Here is a 21,007-nt window from a genome sequence, read left to right as displayed (position 1 = left end):
TGCAGTCATACCTGTCCCCCCCACACCACCCATGGGGCCTGGGCCTGCTCCCCCTACCCTTCACGGGTCGTGCCTGCTCCCTCTACCCCTTGCAGGTTGTGCTTGTCCCCCCACCACACCTGAGGGTCACACCTGCACCTTACCCTAACCACAAGTTGCACCTCTCCCCATTCCTTGGTGCATCCCCAATCCTCTCCATCCTGCTGGACCCTCAACCCCCTCAGCTAGCTCCCCGCGACTTACCTGATATTGGGCAGCCATTGCTTTAACCTCCCCTTAATGATCCCAGATGTCTATACTTAGCCAAAATAGCTGAAACCCTTTTAAGATCAACCTGGGTGGATGTAGTATCAGATTTAACTGTTTTAAGCTAAATCAGTTTATTGAACTTCTGTCCCGGTTCCCATCCAGATTTAAGTTAACTCACAATCCCTCAGCATCCCAGGATGCTTTGCACCTCCCCTGCAAACCTCCCTTTGCAGGGTGCACCGCAGGCTAGCCTTACCCCAAACTGTCTGCTCCAGCAGAGCAGGAAGGCATGCTCTAGCACCCCTCCAGCTTCTGGCCTGGGCCACTACAGGCATGCGGCTGCATTTCCAGAATCAAAAGTGAATATCTGTGTACTTGTTTATCGGTTTAATCTACATAACTTAAACTAACCTGCAAAGATTGAATCAATTCAACCTTGGGCTTTTGGACTGTCTGTACTTAGCCATACAGGCTGCCTGGAGGCCTGGGTGCAATTATCAGAAGGAAGCTAGCTGATTTCTGAAGCTCAGCTTCAGGGGTCCTGAAACAACAGCTAAGGGTGGATTGTAACCTGGGGCTCAGCTGGGTTTTTAGATATGGCCAAAATGTACATCAGTAGCAAAGAAATAAATACAGAGACTTGAAGGCTGAAATCATCACACCTGGGGTTTTGTTCACAAAGGTGAAAAAATTCCAATCCTACTCTTTCATTAAGCCCTGCTGAGGGAACCCCAATCCCGGCTTTTCCTTCTGACCCTTAGACTGGCACCGGCCAGCTTGGACATACCTTACGGACTGCTTCACCATTCTCAGGAGTTCCTGAAACAAAACACAACACAACATGATTTATTGGGGAAAGATGGATGTGAATGAGTCTTGACTTTAATAGAGAAACAACTGTGCTTCACGAGGACCCAGAGATCCAGGGAAGGATTCTTGATTACTGGTTCCAGGTCAGAGTTTGGCCTTGCGACTTTTGCTTGCTTGTTCACTCTTTACCATGTCACACTAATAGCGTATAGCCAATATGTACACATGCACAGCAACAAATGCCACCTGCACTGGACTCCCTGTGTGCAAAGGCCCCAAATGCAACAACTGCTGCAGCTGTCTCCCCCTCCGAATGGGGTGGACAGTGCACGTATCTGCCAGGCAGGGCTGGGAGAGCAGCCAGGAGTCCTGATACTCCAAGCAGCCACAAGCCTGCTCACCCCTTCATGAGTTAAGGGGGCCTCACCTGCATCCCTGTGAAAGTGAGCAGATAGAGCTGTTTCCCCAGGGTGTTTAACTCCCCTTTCCCATTGAATCCCATAAAATAGCTTAAACAAACGGAAAGGCTTCCACTCTCCCAAACTCCATGGGACACCATGGGAGGCAGCACAGGCAGCCCACCCCACTCTGGTGCCTCAGATTTGCTTGCAGGGTGCAGCAAGGGGAAAGGTGTCTGGACAGAAAGAAAAAGCAAAAGCAGGACCCGGCTGGCAACTGCACTACGCAGAGCAAGAAGCTGTTCGAAGCAGGAGCCAGGGCCTTTCTAAAGCACTTTGTGTTCTGCAGTGAGAGCGATGTGTTATTCTTCGGGTGGGAGTAGGGCTCCTCAGGTCTGTTCTCAGCATTGCCACTTGACCCTGAGCAAACCACTCCAATTCTTTCATTCTTGGCTCCTCCATCTGTGGAATAATACTTGTTTCTCTCCCAGAATAATACTTGGATAATACTTGTCTCCCTCCCAGAGTCTGTGGGGACTACTTTATAATGCAGGGAGATGCTGGATTAACACCATCTGAATGGCACAGACCAGTTTTCCATGGCAAAGTCGGAGGGTGGATTTTGGAACCACAGAAATGCCCAGCTCAAAGCAAACAAGTAAACAAGAAGCAGGAGCAGAAGCTGAGAGCGCACGGCTGTTCTTCCAACTGGAAGCTGTTGGGATGTTTTCAGTTAAAGAAAGTTCATTGGCTTTGTCTTGTCTGGTCTTGGCCTGAACTCTAAATTACTGTGAAACAAAACCTGCTTTCTCCCTCACCACTGCAGCTCTCCATGGGAGCTGGAAGCCTCCTCAAAGGCCCCCTCTTGTTGCCTTTTGGAGGCTCCTCATTAAAGTCAGCAGGAGTCCCTTTGGGCTCCTTTCTGAGGGGCTGATGGAGGCTTTTGGAGGGAACTGGCTGCATTGAAGTTTCCAACTCCCCTGTGGTGGCACAGGATGGGGCTATTCAAAGGCCTATTGTGAGAGCTGCCTCCAGTGATCACCTCCTGAAAAGACCATAAGTAACCAAGGGGCAGCACTAACTCAGAGCTTGGGACAGAGACATTTGTGCAGCCCACAAACCAAAGCTGGCCTGGCGCTTTGTGAGACTCCACAGTGCAAAGGATGGGGGAAGAGAGGAAAAGTAGCAGCGATGCAAACCACGCATGCCCAGAGCAGCCTCCACCAAGGACTACTCCAGCATCGCAGCTAGGTTGCAGCCCTGCAGCTCGGACTAAAAGGGTCGTACCCTCGGTGAACCTAGGATGTGGGCTCAAACTTCACACTAGATATGGATGCAACTGTTGAGCACCATGCAGCACAGAGCCATCCTGAACATCCCGGCATAATGGGATGTGGTGGAATGGATGGGTCAAGAATTGGGGGATTTTTTCTCCACCTTTTTAGACACATTTGACTCCACCTAGATTAGCAGTAACCCAAAGCGCTTGCTGTCAGACAGCTGTCGTGTGTGCTGCATAATCTGTGGGGCTCACCACAGCAAAAACAATGCTGTCGGCACAAACTGCGCACCTAGAGCACAGGTTTCATGCTAGCTTGGCAGCTCTGCTGGGCACAGGACTGACTGCAAGGCTCGCATCCTCCATTGCTCCATACTCAGATGCCTGCTCCCTCTCTTCCCAATGCACTGCACCAGAACTGTGGTGGCACTTGCCCCACAAATAGCCAAGCTGGAGTCAAACCCCGGGAGCACAAAACCTTAGCAGCTTCACTGGAGTAGAGTGGGTCACGCTATGCACTATCCTTGCCTCTAAGGGAGCAGGCCGGTAGGTTATTTAGGGACCAAAACTGCCCCTGGCAAGGGAGACTTCTGGCCAGCAGACGGGAAAAGCATGCAGCTGATAGAAGACCCCGCAAGGAGCTGAGGAAGCACAGAGGAGGGGCAGGACCCCTGATACAGAGGGGGAGGAGGTGCAATGACGGGGGGACGGTGCTTTGTGTTGCCTCAACCCCCATGTTCGCTGACTGGTACCCTTGGCCCTGAAAGGGTTTGAGCGGTGGACAAGGGGAGCTGGAGGGCTGCAATGGGCGCCAGCTGTGAGGGTTCATTCAGGTGGTGCTGTCCATGTCCATTCATTGAGGCACAACCATCAGCCACGGGCGCCTACACTTGTCCCCCAACTCCCCTGCACATCTCTGCCCTCTCACGTCGGCCAGAGGCTGGCCGAGCTCCCAGGCCTGAAACCCACCAGCTCTTCAGCCCTGCAGTCTACCACGCTCGCCCTGACAGAGCGAGGCTCCGCAGCCTCTTCCCCAAGCAGCCCAGTCACCTCACAACCCACTGCAGACATGAGCTGCTCTTTGGAGGAGACGCCCGGCTGCTCTGCGCTGGCAGGGAGAGACCTGGAGATGCTGAAGTTTAGGCAAGGGTCTGTCTCCCGTGTCTTACTTGCTCTGCACCTTCTAGTCAGGGAGCATCCTTTGCCAGAGCTCCCCTGCCCCAGCTGCTGAACAGGGACGTGGCTCCATTACGAGAGGGGGCTACATATGGGGAGCACCTTGGGGCCCTTCGGGATGAGAAAAAGAGGGGACTCTGCTCATGTTCCTAGAGAAAGACTTAAGAGACGCCAGGAAGAGGGTAAAGCCCAAGCAGCTGAACAGCCTGCATGAGCTTTCTGCCACCCACTGCTGTATGAGGCTGGAAGGCAGCTGAGAGCAGGCGCTCTGCCCCACTCCACTGAGGCCCACGCTGCTCCTGAGGGATGTGGGAAGCCCCAGCCCATCTCAACCACAACCACAACCACTGCCACTTCCCACTGTAGCAAAGACCCTGCAGACTCCTGGTGGGACCTTTTGGGCAGCATGGCAGAAAGGCAGCTCCAGCTTTTGCCCACAAAAGGGGCTGGGGCCCTTCAGGGTGGTTGCTCTAACCCCACCTGAAACACGGCGCTGTGGAGGAAGCTTGTCTCTGGGGCTCCGCTGCATGCGTCCTCTCCAAGACCTTAACAGCTAACATGGGAAATGATACTGGAGTTCACGGGAGCAAGTTAATATGAGTAAAACTGGGCATTGAGAGTGTTTCCACGCAACAGAAACCAGGTTCCAACCCAAGCATTAGGCTTGCCAAAGCCTAGCCTTCCCCTCAGTTGTCCTGTGCTTGCCTCTCCAGCCTCTCTCACGACCTCTACAACCCAGACAGGATTAGGGAACTCAGGCACATCTGACCAGTTGCCAGGTTTAGTGTAGATGACCCTCTGGCTGTGTCTGAAACCCAAGCTAAAGCCACATGATATCAGGGGAGGGCTCCATAAACGCCAAGAAGTGAGGAGGCTCCAGGGATGAACAGGCGTGTGCCTGGATGCAGCAAGTGTCTCCAGTCCAGACTCTGCTCTCACCTGTTTGGCTCGATTCCACCAGGAGCAGCAGGGTTGTAATCAGGCTGAACAAGAAGCGAAAAGCCGTGTCCATTGGAGCGGAAGGAGCTGGTGCCTGGAGGGAGCCCCCACTGGAGATGAAAAGCAGGTAGTTAAAGTCGATTATGTGGTTCATTAGTGCTGGGTAAAGTGTCACTGCGTCTTGGATTTTCTGCATCTGTTTTAAATGTCCTAATTCAAAGTAAGGGTGACAGTACAACCATGGCTTATAAGAATCAGACACAGCAACTGTGCCTGGAAGGGCTTCTAAAGCCGGACTTTTGCAGCGCATTTCAGTGCAGCCAAAAGGGGCAAAACAAAAGCAGGGGCCAGCTCACCCAGTGTTCCTGCCCCAGGCATCAGGGCACACAGGGCGAGGGGAATGGGAGAGGCAGGGCCACCAAGGGTCCCTGGGAGTGCTGAAGCGAAGTGGCTGCTGATGTGGAGGGGCTGCTGGAGAAGCAGTGTGCCTTGTGTATGCACTGGCTGGTGGGGGAGAGGGAGCAGTGTGAATAGGGCAGCTGAGCACAGGGAAAGCATTGAAAGCTTGTTGGTTTGTGCCCACCAGGGTTAGGTTAACCCGACAATTGGAAAGTGCGATTCCAGCATGGGCAGCTCTACGTGACTTAGCTATCACAGGGGACAATGGCAGTGAAGCTGCAGCTGTACGATCCCACCAGGATCCTGGGTACACACATGATGGCTGAGGTGCAAACTGATGTGTCCTGACTGCTATAAACACCTGAGCCATAACACAGACCCAGACGCAGTTCATGCAGATTGAAAACTGAACATTCATTTTTTGGGGGGAGGGGGGAGAAAGCTAGAGCTTTATTGAAACATTTTCATTTTATCTCACGACCTGCTCTGTGGCATCTGCTGCCTTAGTACCAAGCAGGGCTCAGGGCTCAGAGCCGCAGCATGCTAGACATCATGCAAACCAAACATCACAGTCAGTTCCTGCCCTGAAACACTTGCATTTCTTGTGAAGCCAATGCTCCGTGCTTTGGTCAAGAGACTCAAATCAGGAGAAAGTTTCCTGGTCCCTTTCCCTATAAAATAGGGCCAAGAAACTGGCTGGCTGAAGCCAAGATGTTCATATAGGACAAGTTGTTTTGAATGTCCAGCTTGATGCATCTTTCATAGATTTCATAGACATCAGGGCTGGAAGGGACCTCAGAAGATCATCGAGTCCAGCCCCCCGCCCAAAGGGCAGGAAGTCAGCTGGGGTCATAGGATCCCAGCAAGATAAGCATCCAGTTTCATCTTGAAGGTGTTCAATGAAGGCGCTTGAACCACCTCCGGTGGCAGGCTGTTCCAGACCTTGGGGGCTCGGACAGTAAAGAAGTTCTTCCTTATGTCCAGCCTGAAACGATCTTGAAGTAGTTTGTGACCATTCGACCTCGTCATCCCTAGGGGCACTCTGGTGAACAAACGTTCCCCCAGATGCTGGTGGTCACCCCTGATAAACTTGTAGGTGGCCATCAGATCACCCCTGAGCCTGCGCTTTTCCAGGCTAAAGAGCCCCATGGCTCTCAGCCTGTCATCGTAGGGTCTGTTTCCCTGACCTCTGATCATGCGCGTGGCTCTTCTCTGGACTCTCTCAAGCTTCTCCACAGAAGTGTCCAGCACTGCGCTTACCCCCCCCTGAAATTCAGCTCCTCAAAGGTGTTTTACCTTGGGCACCTGGATTAAAGCACTCAGAAGAACCTATGTCCTGGAAAATTTTGATGTTTTCTTCCAAGAATTTGCGCCTACACTGAGGAGTCATCAGGTCACAACATCAGCAGCCTCTGCTATTAGTACCAGCATCTCCTCAAATCTTGATGGAAAGGATAGACTAGTCTTTTCCTGACACGGTTAGGGCTTCCTTTTGGGGAGAATGCGGGATGCTCATTTCCCAAAAGTTTAATTGCTCTCAGGCCCCCAAAATCAATGGTTGAAAAGGTTAGTGAACCCTTTCTGTGAAGCCCCCCCACAGAACAACACCCAAGTCCCAAGCACCAGGACTCACCAATTCCTTGTTACACTGCTTAGACTGGGAGGGTACATGCCATCTTATTTGCTTTGTTCCAAAAATCTCTCCTCTCCTTGTTCTATACAGAAGAAAACATAGCAGCTCTTCACCTGTATCAGCATTTTGAATGCTATGATTAGGATTTAGGGTTAATATCACACATGTGAGATCTGCAGAGGAGACTCTCCAGCAAAGTGCTCAGTGAAATCAGTTTCCATTACCTGGTGCTGAACTCACTTTGCATCACTCAGGATTAGGTCCAGAATGAACTTAGACCTGATGGCCACAGTGTTTTCAGCAACTGTTGGTGCTGGCAGGGCTCATAGAGCTCCTCCAGCTATTCCCCTAGCAGGTCTGAGCTCTGAGCGAGATGGAGGGAGCAGAGACCCAGTGATAAAACACAGAAGAAAACAAATCCTGCAACTGCCCCATGTACCAGCAGCCACTGATTCGTTCGGTGGCTGTGCTTCCCAAACTCCTGCTTCCCATTTACTTCTCTTCATCGATTTTAATGCAACTTTCCCCAAGCTTGCAATCTGGCAAAAATACTCAACAGCACAGACAGCGTTGTTCCCAGTGCTCTCACTCCTTGGACTGCCTTCCGTCCCCACTCCAAAAAGAAAAAAGGGCTGAGAAAACTATTGCTAAATCAACATTCCCACTGGCTTTTTTTCCCTCCCATAAAAGGCTTTGAAACTAGGACTTAGTTGTTAAAAATATCAAAGGAAAGGACTAACATTTACTTTGTGATTCTGACTCAAGCTTCTGAGCACTAAGTGCGGAGTGGAGTCCAACAGATCAGCAGCTGCTGCTGCTATGGCACATGAACGACTTACCACAGGTAAATCTGCCATCACTGCACATAAAAGAACAGCAGTACACAACCAGGTTGCACTGAAAATCCAAGTGGCTCATCTCTTTACAACTACACATGCACAGTAAAGTGCTGATTTATTTCTAGTGGCTTGGTATTTCCACCTTCCTCAAAAACATAACAGGCAAGTAGAATATCGACTGGCTGCTAGAGACCTGCTTGTCAAAACAATTCTGGACAACAGCACGTATTAAAAGGACTCATGAATGCCAAACAGAAGTTTGCTCCATGTTGCTGGGGAGGCCAATGCACCTCAACGCCAGTAATCTCAGGTCTAGCAGTACTCTGAGATTACCAGCTGCAAACTCCAGCTATGGCTGAAACTGCTGCTGGGGTCTAGCTTTGCTGCAGCACACGCTTCATCATCTGCCACAGCTCGCCTGCCCAGGAAGCCCGCAATAAAACTACAAAGTTTTATTGTGTTGTGCATTTATTTTTATCTAAACCCACCAGCAGACAGGGTAAAATAGTCACTTCATTAGAAAAGGGAAGGGAAACGTCAGAGCTGTAAAGCTCATTCTTCAGGACCTTTGACTTCCATCATTTTTCAATAAACAAAAAGACGAGCTGTTAAAATCATCTCCATCATTTGCAGAGCTTTTGGAAATTGCTCTGCTTGGGGTGGCACCCAGCTAGCAGTATGCAGGAGCCCATCAGACACAGCTGAACAGAGCTCGATTAAGAAGCAGGCTACTGCATACGACTCAAGTCCTTTCAGCTAAAAAAGAACCGCAGCGATTCAAGGCAGTGTCTCACTTACAGCGATCCCCTCAGCCTCCTCTGGGTCGGCTTGTCAGTGAGCAGCCACAGTGAAGTTGCTGGATAGAGAAAACACACATAACCACTCTCCCCTTTCTGAGATAAAGGGTAGGGCAGAGGAGGAGGAGCCAGGAAAAGGGGCTCCAAGAGGGAGATGCTAACCCAAAGACGGGAGCAGTCCCTTGCAGAAGATGAGGCAGCATGGTCCAGTGGGCAGGGTGACAGACAAGGATATGATAGGGGTGCTATTCCTGGCTCGCCCACTCCCCCACCATGTGGTCTCTGGCAGGTCATTTCTCCTTCCTGTTCCATTGCTTTCCATGTCCCCCACCCACTGCCTTGTCTATTTACCCTGCAAACTCTTTGGGTCAGGGACTGTTCCTTACTGTGTCTGTCCCTGCCTTGCAAGTGGGATGCTAAGCTTGCCAGGGGCCTCGCCTGCAGCACAAGCCAGCCCGGCAATGGTGCGGGCTCTTCTCCCTGCTGCTCTAGTCACTACAGATAAACCCACAAAACATTTAGGCTGGGCTGCAGTGCACTTGCTTATTATTGACTGGCACTTGCCATTATAACTAGGGAGCCTTACAGTTCCCCGCCTCAAAGAGGCTCAGAGACTAGTCATGTTAGGTGCAAACATACACAGGTGCAGTCCTTGCCCTTAAGTGCTCACCAGCTTGGCAACAATTTGAGACAAAATCCCTGTTTCAAGAACTCTTTCAGGACATAGCCCCCAAATGTGGGGCTGGGCTGGGAAACTCAGGACTGCTAGTCACTTTGGGCGTGTCTACATGTTCATGAATGCAGTTGAGGTATGCGCATTAAATCTAGTACTTCCGGGTACCTGTGCACAAGTGCAGAGGTTGCTCTGATGTGCTGTAATAACAGCGCATTGGAGCAGACTCAATAGTCTGCTGTAGCGTGGTAATGACCATACTCCAGCAGTCTCCTGCACCTTGTGTATCAGCATCCCTGCACTCCAGAATGGCGGCGGGGACACTTGAACTAAAGTTCATTGAACAAGCTTTAGTTCAAGTGCCCCTGGCACCATTTTGAAGTGCAGGGATGCTGATACATGAGGCATTAGAGCACTTTAATAAGAGCAGCTCTCAGAGCCCCTCTAATTAAAGCACCGCCTCCCCCACCCCCAGAACACATGTAAAAGTGCCCTCTATTGTGAGGTACTAGAAAAAATGTGCATTAGCTTATTTTAATGTGCATTAGCTAAAGAGCATGGCTTTTAGTGGCAGTGTAATGTACATTAAAATAGACTAATGCACATTAAAGCACACATCTAGATGTGCCTTTTTCTCCTAGTGTTGGTAGATGAATTGGAACCTGTTTGGAATAGTGATGGTGTAGCAAGATACCCTTTTGTCCCCCCCCCAAAATATGAAGCTCCTCCATATGGCAAAAGCCCCTCTTTTAGTATTTGCCCCCTTTTGGGGATGCTTTCTCTTTTCTACCTTTTCTTCCTTCGTCTCTCTTTTCTTCTTTTATTATATCATTATTATTTTTATATAAGGTGTATTTGTAGTGAAAATAGAGCTTGTAGATGCTTTTACAAATGTACTTTAAGTTTAAAAGTAAGTCGTACCATGTAACAATGTTAGCAAGAGCAGGAATCTCTATATGGAGCAGGTCTCTGAACGAATCATGGTCAATTGTATAACACAGTAGCTAGCTTGGATAAGTATGTTAATGAGCAGCAATTAACACCTACAAAATCAGAGACCAAGGAGAAGAAAGAATCAATAAAGAGCCAGGAATTCACAGAAACTTCATTGTTAAAGGTACGGAAGCCCCCGTTTGAACTAATCAATGCTGGAAACAGAACCTTGGGGCTAAAATACCCCCTGATCAACCACTTCCAGAGCTCTATCCATCATGGCAATGAATCAATCAAAATTCATCAACCGACTCCTGAGACTGCACGTACGTGCGGACGTGACCCCTGGGGCTGACAGCTGCCATCCAGCAGCTACCATGAGGGACATCCCTCGAGGTCAACGACCCCTGGATTGGGTAAGCCTGAGAACTGGAGAGTTACCAAAATCTGCCAGAGAGGGATAAAAGGCAGTGAAGAATGACCCCCAATGGCGCCCTCTTTGACCTGACAAGCACCCTGCCTGTTCAGCCAGAAGGACCAGCCAGCAACCCACTTCTGCAGCAACATCGCACTGAAAGAAGCCTCGACTGGCCATCAACGGTGGACTCCAGCACTTGGGGATAGGTATATCTTGACACCAGTGCTTAGGTTGAGCGCTAGATTGTGTGTGTGTGTGTGTGTGTGTGTGTGTGTGTGTGTGTGTGTGTGTGTGTGTGTGTGAGGGGATCAGCACCACGGTTTATGGTCTGACTTTTGCATCCATCCAGTAAACTAGAATTTTATGATGATCCTGCGACTTGGTCCTTTGTACCCAACAATGGCAGGGAGTTTAGTGTACTGTTCAGAGAGAAGCTGACTTGCAACAGGTGTTTTACCCCTAACTGACAATGGATACAACCCACATCTCAGCCATACAACATGTGCAGATATCAGGGTGACAGGCACCTTACCAGCCCAGGAGAAAACAAGGTGGTAGAGCAATTTACAGCTTGGTCTGAGCTCCCCCTGCTTCAGATGGCTGGCAGGCCCTAGCCAATATCTCAGGTGTAGTACCAAGAGGAAAAGCTAGAGTGCTACTGATCCCATCAGGCCAGGAACACAGAACACACACTGGGATAAAATTGGTGTGGATTCTTTGGAGAACGTAGTCACTCTACTACTGGTCAAGTTTCTGGAGGGCATTTCTCAGAACATTATGGTTGTTGACTACCCAGAGATTTGTTACTGAAACTATAGCCACTAGACAGTAGCCTAAAGTAATCCACATTCTTCAAGGAAGAAATGCAAGATCTATGCCTCATAGAGCTTATGAACCAAGGCCTAGAGAATGTAGCAAAACACTGATGGTGAAAAGAGCAGGGGATGGAAGCCAAAGGCTACTGAGATAGAATCCTGTGGTTGTTCACATCAGGTATTTGCACAACTCATGTCTTATTGATGCATGAATGCACATATGCATGCTGAGCTCCCTGTGGGGGAAGTAGGAGAGATAAAAGATGGCTTCTAAACATCCAAGCAATGTCAATACTATTCTAACGTGCTGGCAGTTCTGCTTATAGCAACTGGAGTTAAGGTGTAGGAGACAAACTGAGCCATGGGATGGCAAAGTGACAGACAGACAGCTGCTGAAGATACCAGAGTTTGCTGAAGGCTAATTGGATTGTTGCTTTGCTGGAAGCTTTTCTCAGAGTTTAGAAATACCTCTCTGAATATTTTGCGATAGTTATTTTTAAAAAATGGAAGACTCTACCTTTTAAAGCCACTGTTTCAGCGCAGGAATTAAATGGTTTTTACTGATTTTATATATATAAATAGCAAAAGTGATCAACCATTCCCTGACCATGATCTGTAGGAGAATTTGCCAAAGCACTGTGATACATAATAGAAAAACCCTGGTCACACAAAGATCTATTTGAGATCTCATCCCTGAGTGCCCCTGAAACATAGCTTTAGTCATACAGGGCTCCTATACACATGCAAGAGGGCTGCTCTGACACGCTGTAATTACAGCACATCAGAGCAGACTTGATTAATCATGTCTGCTGGAGTGTCGTAATTACTATGCACCAGCAGACACCAGTGTCATGTGCATCAATCAGCGTTCCCACGCTGAAAAATGGCGATAGGGCACTTTAAACTAAAGCTCATTTGCTGATACATGTGATGCTCAAGGCACTTTAATTAAGGGTGCTAATTAAAGTGCCCTCCCCTGCCTCCTGGAGCACACCTATAAATGCCCAATTTGACCCTACTGTGCCTGCCCACTTATAGAGGCAAGTCGTGGAAATTAATATTCCTAGGCATTTGCGGTAGAAGAGTCTCTTTCACGGAAGATTAATGAGATTGATTCAGTTCAATTTACCTTGTATGGCAGAGGGAAACCGAAGCTTCGGCATGGAAGACGATGAAGTCCGTGTGACAGGTGCTGCCGCTGTACCTTCAGACTTGTGTCCCATTCTAAGCACAATGAGCAGTAGCAGCTCTCCAATGCTTTATGCAGGGAGAAGTCTGTAGTGTAACTTGTTCTATTTCCCCACATACACACCCCAGTCCTGAAATGAGATGTCAAAGCAGAACATGGCAGCCCCTTCTACAAGTAAGGTCAGTCCAACACTGGTACCCAGCTCCCAGGGAGGAAATATGCTTCAAGAATGGCCTCCAGATTGACTCTAAGCAGAGCTCAATGCAAACAGAAAGCTCTTCTGCTGGTACCATCCCATCTCCTCCAAACTGCAACCAAACCTACCTCTGTGTGATCCCAAGCTAAGCATCAACCCAGCATGTCTGCCCAAATATCAAAACTGGAGTACACACTCAGAAAAAGAACTTGCAAAGGTGTGCTGGGTTTATGTAACAGCATCAGCCAGTGAGCTTGCTGTTACAGCATGTAACCCAGGGACCTCATCCAGAGCTCACTGGTGTTAATGGGAATATTTCTATTACCTCTGATATTGTTTGGATCAGGTTCTCATTAGAGAAACCATACAACTCAGGACAAAAGATCACAGTGGGTGAAGAGAAGGGAAGGGAAAATAGATGCACACATGCTTTCTCATAGTTTTCTCTGAAAAGGAAAGGCCAAGGCCAAGGAACTGGGAATGCTTACCACTCATGGATCTTTCTACAGATTTTCTCACTGGGTCCAACTGTTAGGGCAGCTAAATGCCCTTTCTGCAGTGGGGTGCTGGGGCTCTAGCCCCACTTACTTTTCATATCTGTATGTGGTCTCTGCCCTAGAGATATAGCCTGGCTCCTGAGGGGCACAGAGCAGGAGTCTCATCAACTAGGGTTTCATGCTGGTTCCTGTGAATATTTTCTGGGCTATAATAAGATAAAAATTATGTATATGATTTTTCACAGCTGGCAGCTAATGAAGATAATCAGCTAATAAGCCTGACCAGAGGCTGATGAGTATGTGTGGGCTTTGGCTGAGCCATTTTTAAAAGATAAAATCAAGTACTCACCCTGTGCGTTTCCCAAGGACTAAGCTACTAGGGGGCCTTGGACTGCAAATCCCAAATCAAAGCCTGTGCAGTAAACTGCTTGTAAATTGGAAACTTTGGTTTCCTAATCTCAGAGATTTAATGAGCTGAAGAACAGATGGTGCAGGGGAGCCAGTTGTCGCAGGAAGTACTGGGGCAAGGCAGAAAGTTTGCTGTTTCCAAGCAGGCCACTGGCAATCTATATGAAGTGGCTGCTCAAGGCAATACTTTGACGTTTCCAGAAGGCTTTAATCTAATGCTCCCCACCAAAAGGACAAAGGATGAGAAACCTGGGGTCCAAAAGCCTGGCTCTCATGATCTCTGGAATATGGCTAGCAAAGTATTTTGTTTTCTTCTGAACTTAGAGAGGAATGAAGTATCTTCTTCCTGGTGGTGGGGAAATCACAAGAGTGAGACAAGAGACCCTACAAACATAGGAAACCCCAAGACAGACAGCTCGTTGCTCAATTACTGACCTTATGGAGGACGATGATTTCTCCAGCTCTTCCATTAAGACTGCTTATCGCATCTTTGTTACTCAACAGCGTAGATATTGTGAAAAAAGAATTCTATTACAATAGACATGTGGACATCTTGTTAAATGTCTCCTATTCAATGTCATTCACAATCCCTTGGGTTTGCTGGAACAAAGCAAGTTATTTAGATGTACTTGAGTGCCAGCTATTATTTAACTTAAACGAGAGGGCCAAATCCAAATGAACCAGAGTATTAAATACAAAATCAATACACACATTTTCAAAAGTGTGTAAAATGTTAAATGCCTTTAAATGCTTCATGGCTTTGGCTTATGTTTGATGCATTAATTTAATAAAAAAGTTGCTTACTCAATTGAAAAAGAATAGGATTATGAAACTGGATTTTTTAAAAAGATTAAATATGCATTTTAAATTCCTCTCCCCTTGCCTTACAGCCACACAGCAGGAGATCTTAAAACAAACCATTAACATTCCTAAGCTGACAAGCTGTATTGGTTTCTAGTTTTATGCATTAAAAACATTTCAGCTTTTCAGTCCAATGATAAATAATGTTACTGCCCAACTTGGTGTCTTGTGAATGTTAATGAAAGTAGCTTTGTGTCGGTGACAGTGTAGGACGAGTTCTGGCAGATGGTGCAATCTGCCTTGCTGAGCTATACTGTCCTTCAGAAACAGTAAAGGAACTGTAAGGTCACATCAGCATGCTACCAGTCCTGGTGCCCCCAAACCCAGAGAACCTCTTCTCCAGATTGCCACCTGCAGTGCTAAGAGTTCAGCTGGAGAGGGTAGTGATTTAATCTCTTTTTTAGACCAGAAAGAAAAAATACTGGATTTCATTTTAAAAGCTCCATCTGAGAAAGCCCCTGAGCTCTCCCTAGCCATAAGCAGCTTGGCGAGCACTGAGACCCTACCCAACCAAGAAAATAGTCAAAATGTTCCTGTTCCATGCAACATATACACCTTCTGCTGAGAGGTTAATAGAGAGGCTTCTACCAATGAACAAAACATGTGACTACAGCTGTTCTGGCGTCCAGGACCGTATGCTAGTAGCCCATTCCCCAACTTGGTGACATACAGGAACAAACCTAAGGTCGCTGACTTCAGTGGGCACTGGATTAGGCCCTGGTCCCAGGCTTTTACAGAGTAGCAATTTAGAGTCCCATTCAGAATTTTATGCTAAAGCCGTCACAGCCCACCCATCACCGGGAGCTCCCTCAAAATCACTGTCACGTAAGCTACTGTGTGACATCAGGACACCGCTCACCAACACTGGTCCGCCGTGTTTCAGTAGAAGTGCAGTATGTCATTTAAATGGGATTGGAAATGGGAACCACCTCCGAGACAGGGCACAATTAAGCTTCAAAGTCAGGAAGAACTTTCTGACGATGAGGGTGGTCAAGCACTGGAACAGGAGACCCAGTGAGGCTATGCAATCTCTACCCCTGGGATTTTCAAGACACTTGGCTGAGATGGTTTAGTCCGGGATGAGCGTGGGGCTGGATTAGAATCAGCATTTCTCAACCCATGGGTCATGAACCAAAAGTGGGTCACAATAATATATGAAAGGATCAACAAACTTTAAAAATGGATTCTCCTCTAAAGGAGAAAAATTCGGGAACCATGGCTTTTCCCCTGGCAGAATTCCAGCCTGCAAGGGGCTGCTTGGGGCACCCCCACACACTGGGGGGGCCTGGGGCAGCAGGGCAGGAATGAGGGGCACTGGGTCCAGACTAGCCATCGATGTTTACAAATGGATCCTGGTACAAAGAAGGTTGAGAACCACTGGATTAGATGGCCTTCCTATGATCTTAGAAATCATCTGCTGAGGAAGTGAAAAATAGGAGAATGATCCCTGTTTCCATAACACAAGTTTCTAGGAAGTCTACAAAACCCAGAAACTTTCTCCTTTTTAATTGCAGCTAAGTAGTCCAGAAGCAGAAGGTGAAAGGTTAAATACTTTTATTTGAGTAGTGTCAGATGGTTTTACAAACAGATTTTAAAATTTTGCAATATACAGAGAAGAACCATTACAAACAAAAAACAGAATGCCTCCAATAAAGAACTCTAGACAGGCTGAAAATAAAATTAAAATTTCTGCTCTCTTTTAAAACTTATCTCATTAAACATTCTCTTCCCGCACCAATAAAATGTTCATTTATAATAAATGACATGATAATCCTGAAAATAAAAACTAAAAATAAAAAGGTAAAAAAATGAAAAACGATTTTGTTTAGGTTGGTATTTAATTCTAAATGTATTCTTCTAAAAATTTAAATATATCTTTTTAAAACATATCATTGAAAATCTTGCATGGCAGTGCAAAACAGAAATTGTATAATTCATCCCAAAGGTGCTATGTACAGCAGCATTGTTAAAATACCATGTAAAAGGGGCAGCTCTCTTTTCAAGGAAAGAGTAGCATTCATTTAGCCTTTTCTGAGCCGAACAAAGTCAATAAGTGATATTTCCTGCCTGATTTGCTAGTTCCCTCCCCATGTTAGATTCTGAAACAAGGAATGGTCTCAGTTCGCATATATAGATAGATGGGTTAAGAAGTACTGTTTCTGAACAGAGTGAGACCTTTATTCTTCGCAACAAAGAACGAGGCAATATGGACTTTTGCTGGAATGAACAAGTTCGGCATGGATGGGGTGTGCTTCATTGGCTATATTCTTAATGCAGAAAACAACTGCACAGACTATCTGGTACAGAAGACGCCCCCAGAAGCCTCAGTCTCTTCAAAACTTTAAAGCACATCAGAGACTAGGTTTTAAAGCCAGGCCTCCTTTGCAGACCTGCCGTTTGCAAGAGCAAGTATCTGTGGATACCATTAGCATCACCTAGATGTTTCCCTTGTAGGAAGAAATAATTAGGGACATGTGTGAAACGAAGTGACTTGCACACACTGGGTGCATCTACATGTGCAATTAATTTGAAGCAATCAACTCCTGAGCAACTTGAGCACTGAGTAAACTACTCCAAGGCATAGCATCTACATGTGTGCCCGGGACAGCATCAATCTGAGCCGGGGTGGAGCAATTTATGCCAGGGCCAGGGCTACAGGAAGTCAGCCCTGGGAGGTGGAGGGGCTGGCTGGGGCACAAGAGTGCTGAAAGGGCATATCTGTGTGGCTCGGTGGCAGGCAGGAGTCTGACCCGCTGCTGGCTGGGCTGGCTGGGGACAATTTACACTGGCAGTCAGCATCTACACATGCGTTTATCGCAGTTAATTATCCCGCTGTAAGACAGTAGTGTCTTTGACTGTACCGTTCTTGATAGTACCATCTTACAGCAGCATTAATTAGTTTACTGTGGCCTAATACCATCATACGTGTAGATGGTGATGCTTTACTTCTCAGCTAATTAGTCTACTCTGAAGTTAAGTGCACATGTAGATGTGGCCACAGGTGCATACTGGGCGTCACATAAAGGAGATCAGATTGGAGGCTTAATAACATTTAAAATAAAATAAAATACACCCCCCTCCCCCCAAATTCAGGCCCTTAAAATTGTAGCTATATGTGCAAGCTTCCAAAGTAATTTGGTTCCTTGAATTTTTATGTCCAATAATTTGTGTGCTATTCACTCGAGTCACTGCCCATTCCATTCCATCCAATCTCTTCAGTTCCTTTACCTCCATAGGGGTGAGGAATCCTCCCGTGTTAGGGCATTTCATGCCTCTTGGTTTACTGTGTTCTGCTTGGGCAGGAATGTAAACATCAACTTTGTTCAGCACTTCCCAACATTAGAGTTTCAGCATAAAGAAGACCTCAGTGTCACTGTTAAAATCAGTCTGGTTCTTGGGTTGGGATGTAAACAGACTGGGAGAAGTGGTGTCCGTACAAACCCCTTTTGCAATGCAGCAGGCTCCCTCTGGGTTTCCCCTCTCCTCAATGGGACTGTTGCTGACCTGGCTCAGGCTTTGCAGCCGCTGCCTCTCCTGAGCTTGCTTGGCCCGGTTGGCGATGTACCGCACCCTGCTCTGGCTGCGAGAGGATGACCTGCGGAGGAGTCCCAGACCTTCCTCTTCCTCCTCTGATTCAATGGGCTCAAGACAGATCGGGGAGGTGATGTCATTTTCCTGTTGAAAGGCCATCAACTTCTTCAGCTGCTCAGTCAGCTCATCCTGGGGCTTGGCTGAAGGCCTCAAGCCTGAGGAGCGGCGCTGCTCCCGCATTGATCTAGTGACAAAGCTCCTGCTGATACTTCGGTACTTGCTTTCAAAAGTGCATGCAATATCATCAGAGGTGAGATCTCCAAGGCTCTTGGATTTTGCTTGGCTAGTCCCAACTCTGTCCTGGTCTTTGGACTTGAGAGAGGCTTGCTTCAGACTTTCCACGTAGAGCCTGTTCCAAGTATGCCTCCTAGGAATAGATGACAATGTGCCTTGAGGACCCCTGGCCAAAGGCCGAGGGCATATCTCATCCACTGGGAGTTGACCAGACCGCAGATTAGGATTGGATTTGCTCTTGGTCACCATTGGCATTTCACTACTGGAAGTTGTAGCAGACCGTGGACGCATACCTTTTCTCACAGCAATGGGCTCAAAGTTTTCATGCTGGGTACCTAGATCTGGGAGGCTTTTGCGAGCTAGGTTAGGGAGAGAAAGATCTATCACAGTGTCATTGGAGGACATGCTGGAGGAGGAAGACATGCTGTCCCGATGATTGCTGGAATCTAACTTGCTCCAGATCTGGTCATTTATGGTGGCATCAAAGTATACTTCTGCCGCTGGGGACAGGCTACTGGGATTTTTCATTAAGGCTGAGTGGTCTGAAATGTTGTGCCCTTCACTCTTTGATCTCTTTATTAACATATGACAGCCTGTTTGAGAAACAGGAGCAGCCAGATCCTGGGCAGGCTGGGGTTTCTGGAAAGCATCTGGAGGCAAAGTCAGCTGTGTGTTATTATTCAAGTTGCATGGTTGTGGTGGGACGGCTGTGGCACCACCCTCCTGGCTCATGGATCTGGCAATGCTGTGCACCCCTGTAAGCGATCGATCTATGTGGTCTTCTTGTTCCTGGCAGTGCTCAGCAGAATGGGCTGAAGCATCACTTGGTGCAAAGACCCCCCAGGTTTGTTGAGGATTTGCTGCCAAACGAGACTGATCTTCAGCACGACTGTATGTCCGTTTCCAACTATCACCATCTCTAAAGTGTTCTTCTGTATATATCCTTTCATCTACCTGGACCAACATGTTTGTGACAACTGCTCCTGGGATTATGAGCACTTGATCTTCTGCAGCCAAGCCCACTCTTGGTCCTTTAGCAAGAAGAGATCTCTCAGGCAGGTCTGATGGGCCATCTTCTGATCTAGATTCAGCAGAATGATCAGACGCAGACTCTTCTTCAGAATCGCTGGGGGGCATAACAGGTAGAGGGAAACAAGAACTGGCATGTTGGTTTTCATTGGCAATGATGGGCTCTTCGGTAATAGTTTCTAAGCTGCATAAGGAGGTGACAGACCTCTGCATTGAGAATTGGCGGACATCTAGGGGGAAGGGATGGAGAGAAGAAATATATACAGTGAGACTAGAGTTAATCAGATATCAACAATGGTCATTCACTTAGAGTTGTAGAGTATCTTTTATGCTATCTTTTTGCTATGAAAATAGCTTTTTATTGGAAATGATAGCCAGGATTTTCACAATGTACTGAGCACACTATTTGAGTCACTCCAAATTCTTTGTCACCTTTGACAATCTTAGCACTCATGTATTTGTAGCATATTATTTCACAGTCATATTTTATATTCAAAGAAGAGCAATTCGTGCCTGCCTTTTTAGTGATGCCTACACATTCTCCAAACCCAGACCTCTAAATGCCATCTACATGGAACATCTGAATAGTTTTATCATTCTAAACTGAGAAAAGCCAGCCTGAAACAAAATTGGAAGATCACTGCTCGACCAGCTGATGCGACCTGCATCAGCAGTATTTCACTCAAGAGAGGTCGTACAGGTAAAGCTGCGGAGAATAAAAGTGAAATGATTTTTTTTTTTTTTAACATTTCAGTCTATGTACCCATTTTTTAACTCTCACCAGTATAACATTAGTCTGCCAAACAAATGTGTCATTTATTTTTCAAATATCACATACACATGCATACTTCATGAAAACAAGGTTGACAGTACACTCTTGAATAGGCACGGCAAGAGCCAGTTGTCTGAACAGACAGATGCTTGGGTTGCAGTCTTTATATTGTATATCCTAGGATACAAAACAATCATGCCAAAAAAACTGACCCCAGACCACAGTGTAAACATGCTTGAGAGCTAGCAAAGCAGCACAAAGAGTCCAGGCAACAATCTCAGGATTACAGGCAAGAGGGAAATTACAAGATGCCAGGAAACAAAAAGGGAACACAGGCAAACATAGTGCTTGAAACAGCAACACTCAGTAGACAATTACCTTTAACTTGCTTGTCCTTTCAGTTCTTAACTACAGAGACAGAGTGTGCATGTGAAATAATAGGACAGAACAGAGGAAAAATCCAGTTAATTTAGGGAAGGCAGGAGCAGATAAAAGGATAACTTAGTGGAAGGGGAGGGAAGCAGACAAAAATATTAACATTTTATTTTGTAGGATGCTAAGAATTTTCACCCAACCAGAGCACACAACAGACTGCATAAAATGGACTCAAACCAATGGCTTTTGGTGTAAAGGAAGTGGGAAAGCGAAAATAAAATTAGTAATTGTTTGAGAAAATCCTGGCAGTGAAACATGAGTCGGAAAATCCCTACAACTGTCACCTTACTCTTGCCATTTTGAAACTGTTCAAAAAGCAGCAGTATGAATTGGGCACAAATGAGTTTTGCAGCCGACACTAGTTATCTCCAGGGCATACGTGACATTACCGCAGCATGAAACTGTACTGCTCACACAGACACTGAGACAAAAGGCAA

The 21,007-nt window shown here is 47.1% G+C and overlaps 2 protein-coding genes across 7 annotated transcripts in view; both read right to left on the bottom strand.

Annotated features, from left to right (window-relative positions):
* Nucleotides 1-8,597, bottom strand: part of LOC102370596 (probable glutamate receptor) — an 18,534-nt gene extending 9,937 nt beyond the window's left edge. Inside the window, exons 1-4 of the mRNA XM_014523057.2 lie at nt 8,521-8,597; nt 6,884-6,965; nt 4,852-4,961; nt 1,037-1,068 (exon numbers count right to left, since the gene is read on the bottom strand). Coding sequence (XP_014378543.1) covers nt 1,037-1,068; nt 4,852-4,961; nt 6,884-6,921 — 180 coding nt within the window. The 5' untranslated portion in view covers nt 6,922-6,965; nt 8,521-8,597. The remainder of the gene's footprint in view (nt 1-1,036; nt 1,069-4,851; nt 4,962-6,883; nt 6,966-8,520) is intronic.
* A 7,461-nt stretch (nt 8,598-16,058) lies between these two features.
* Nucleotides 16,059-21,007, bottom strand: part of PLCH2 (phospholipase C eta 2) — a 357,736-nt gene continuing 352,787 nt past the window's right edge. For all 6 annotated transcript variants that reach the window (XM_025211808.1, XM_025211818.1, XM_025211829.1 and 3 more), the window contains one exon: nt 16,059-19,593. In XM_025211808.1, coding sequence (XP_025067593.1) covers nt 17,849-19,593 — 1,745 coding nt within the window. In that variant the 3' untranslated portion in view covers nt 16,059-17,848. The remainder of the gene's footprint in view (nt 19,594-21,007) is intronic.

The sequence above is a fragment of the Alligator sinensis genome, unplaced genomic scaffold (genome assembly GCF_000455745.1).
Source record: "Alligator sinensis unplaced genomic scaffold, ASM45574v1 scaffold366_1, whole genome shotgun sequence".
Classification (NCBI taxonomy): domain Eukaryota; kingdom Metazoa; phylum Chordata; order Crocodylia; family Alligatoridae; genus Alligator; species Alligator sinensis.
This window is presented reverse-complemented; position numbering and strand designations above follow the sequence as displayed.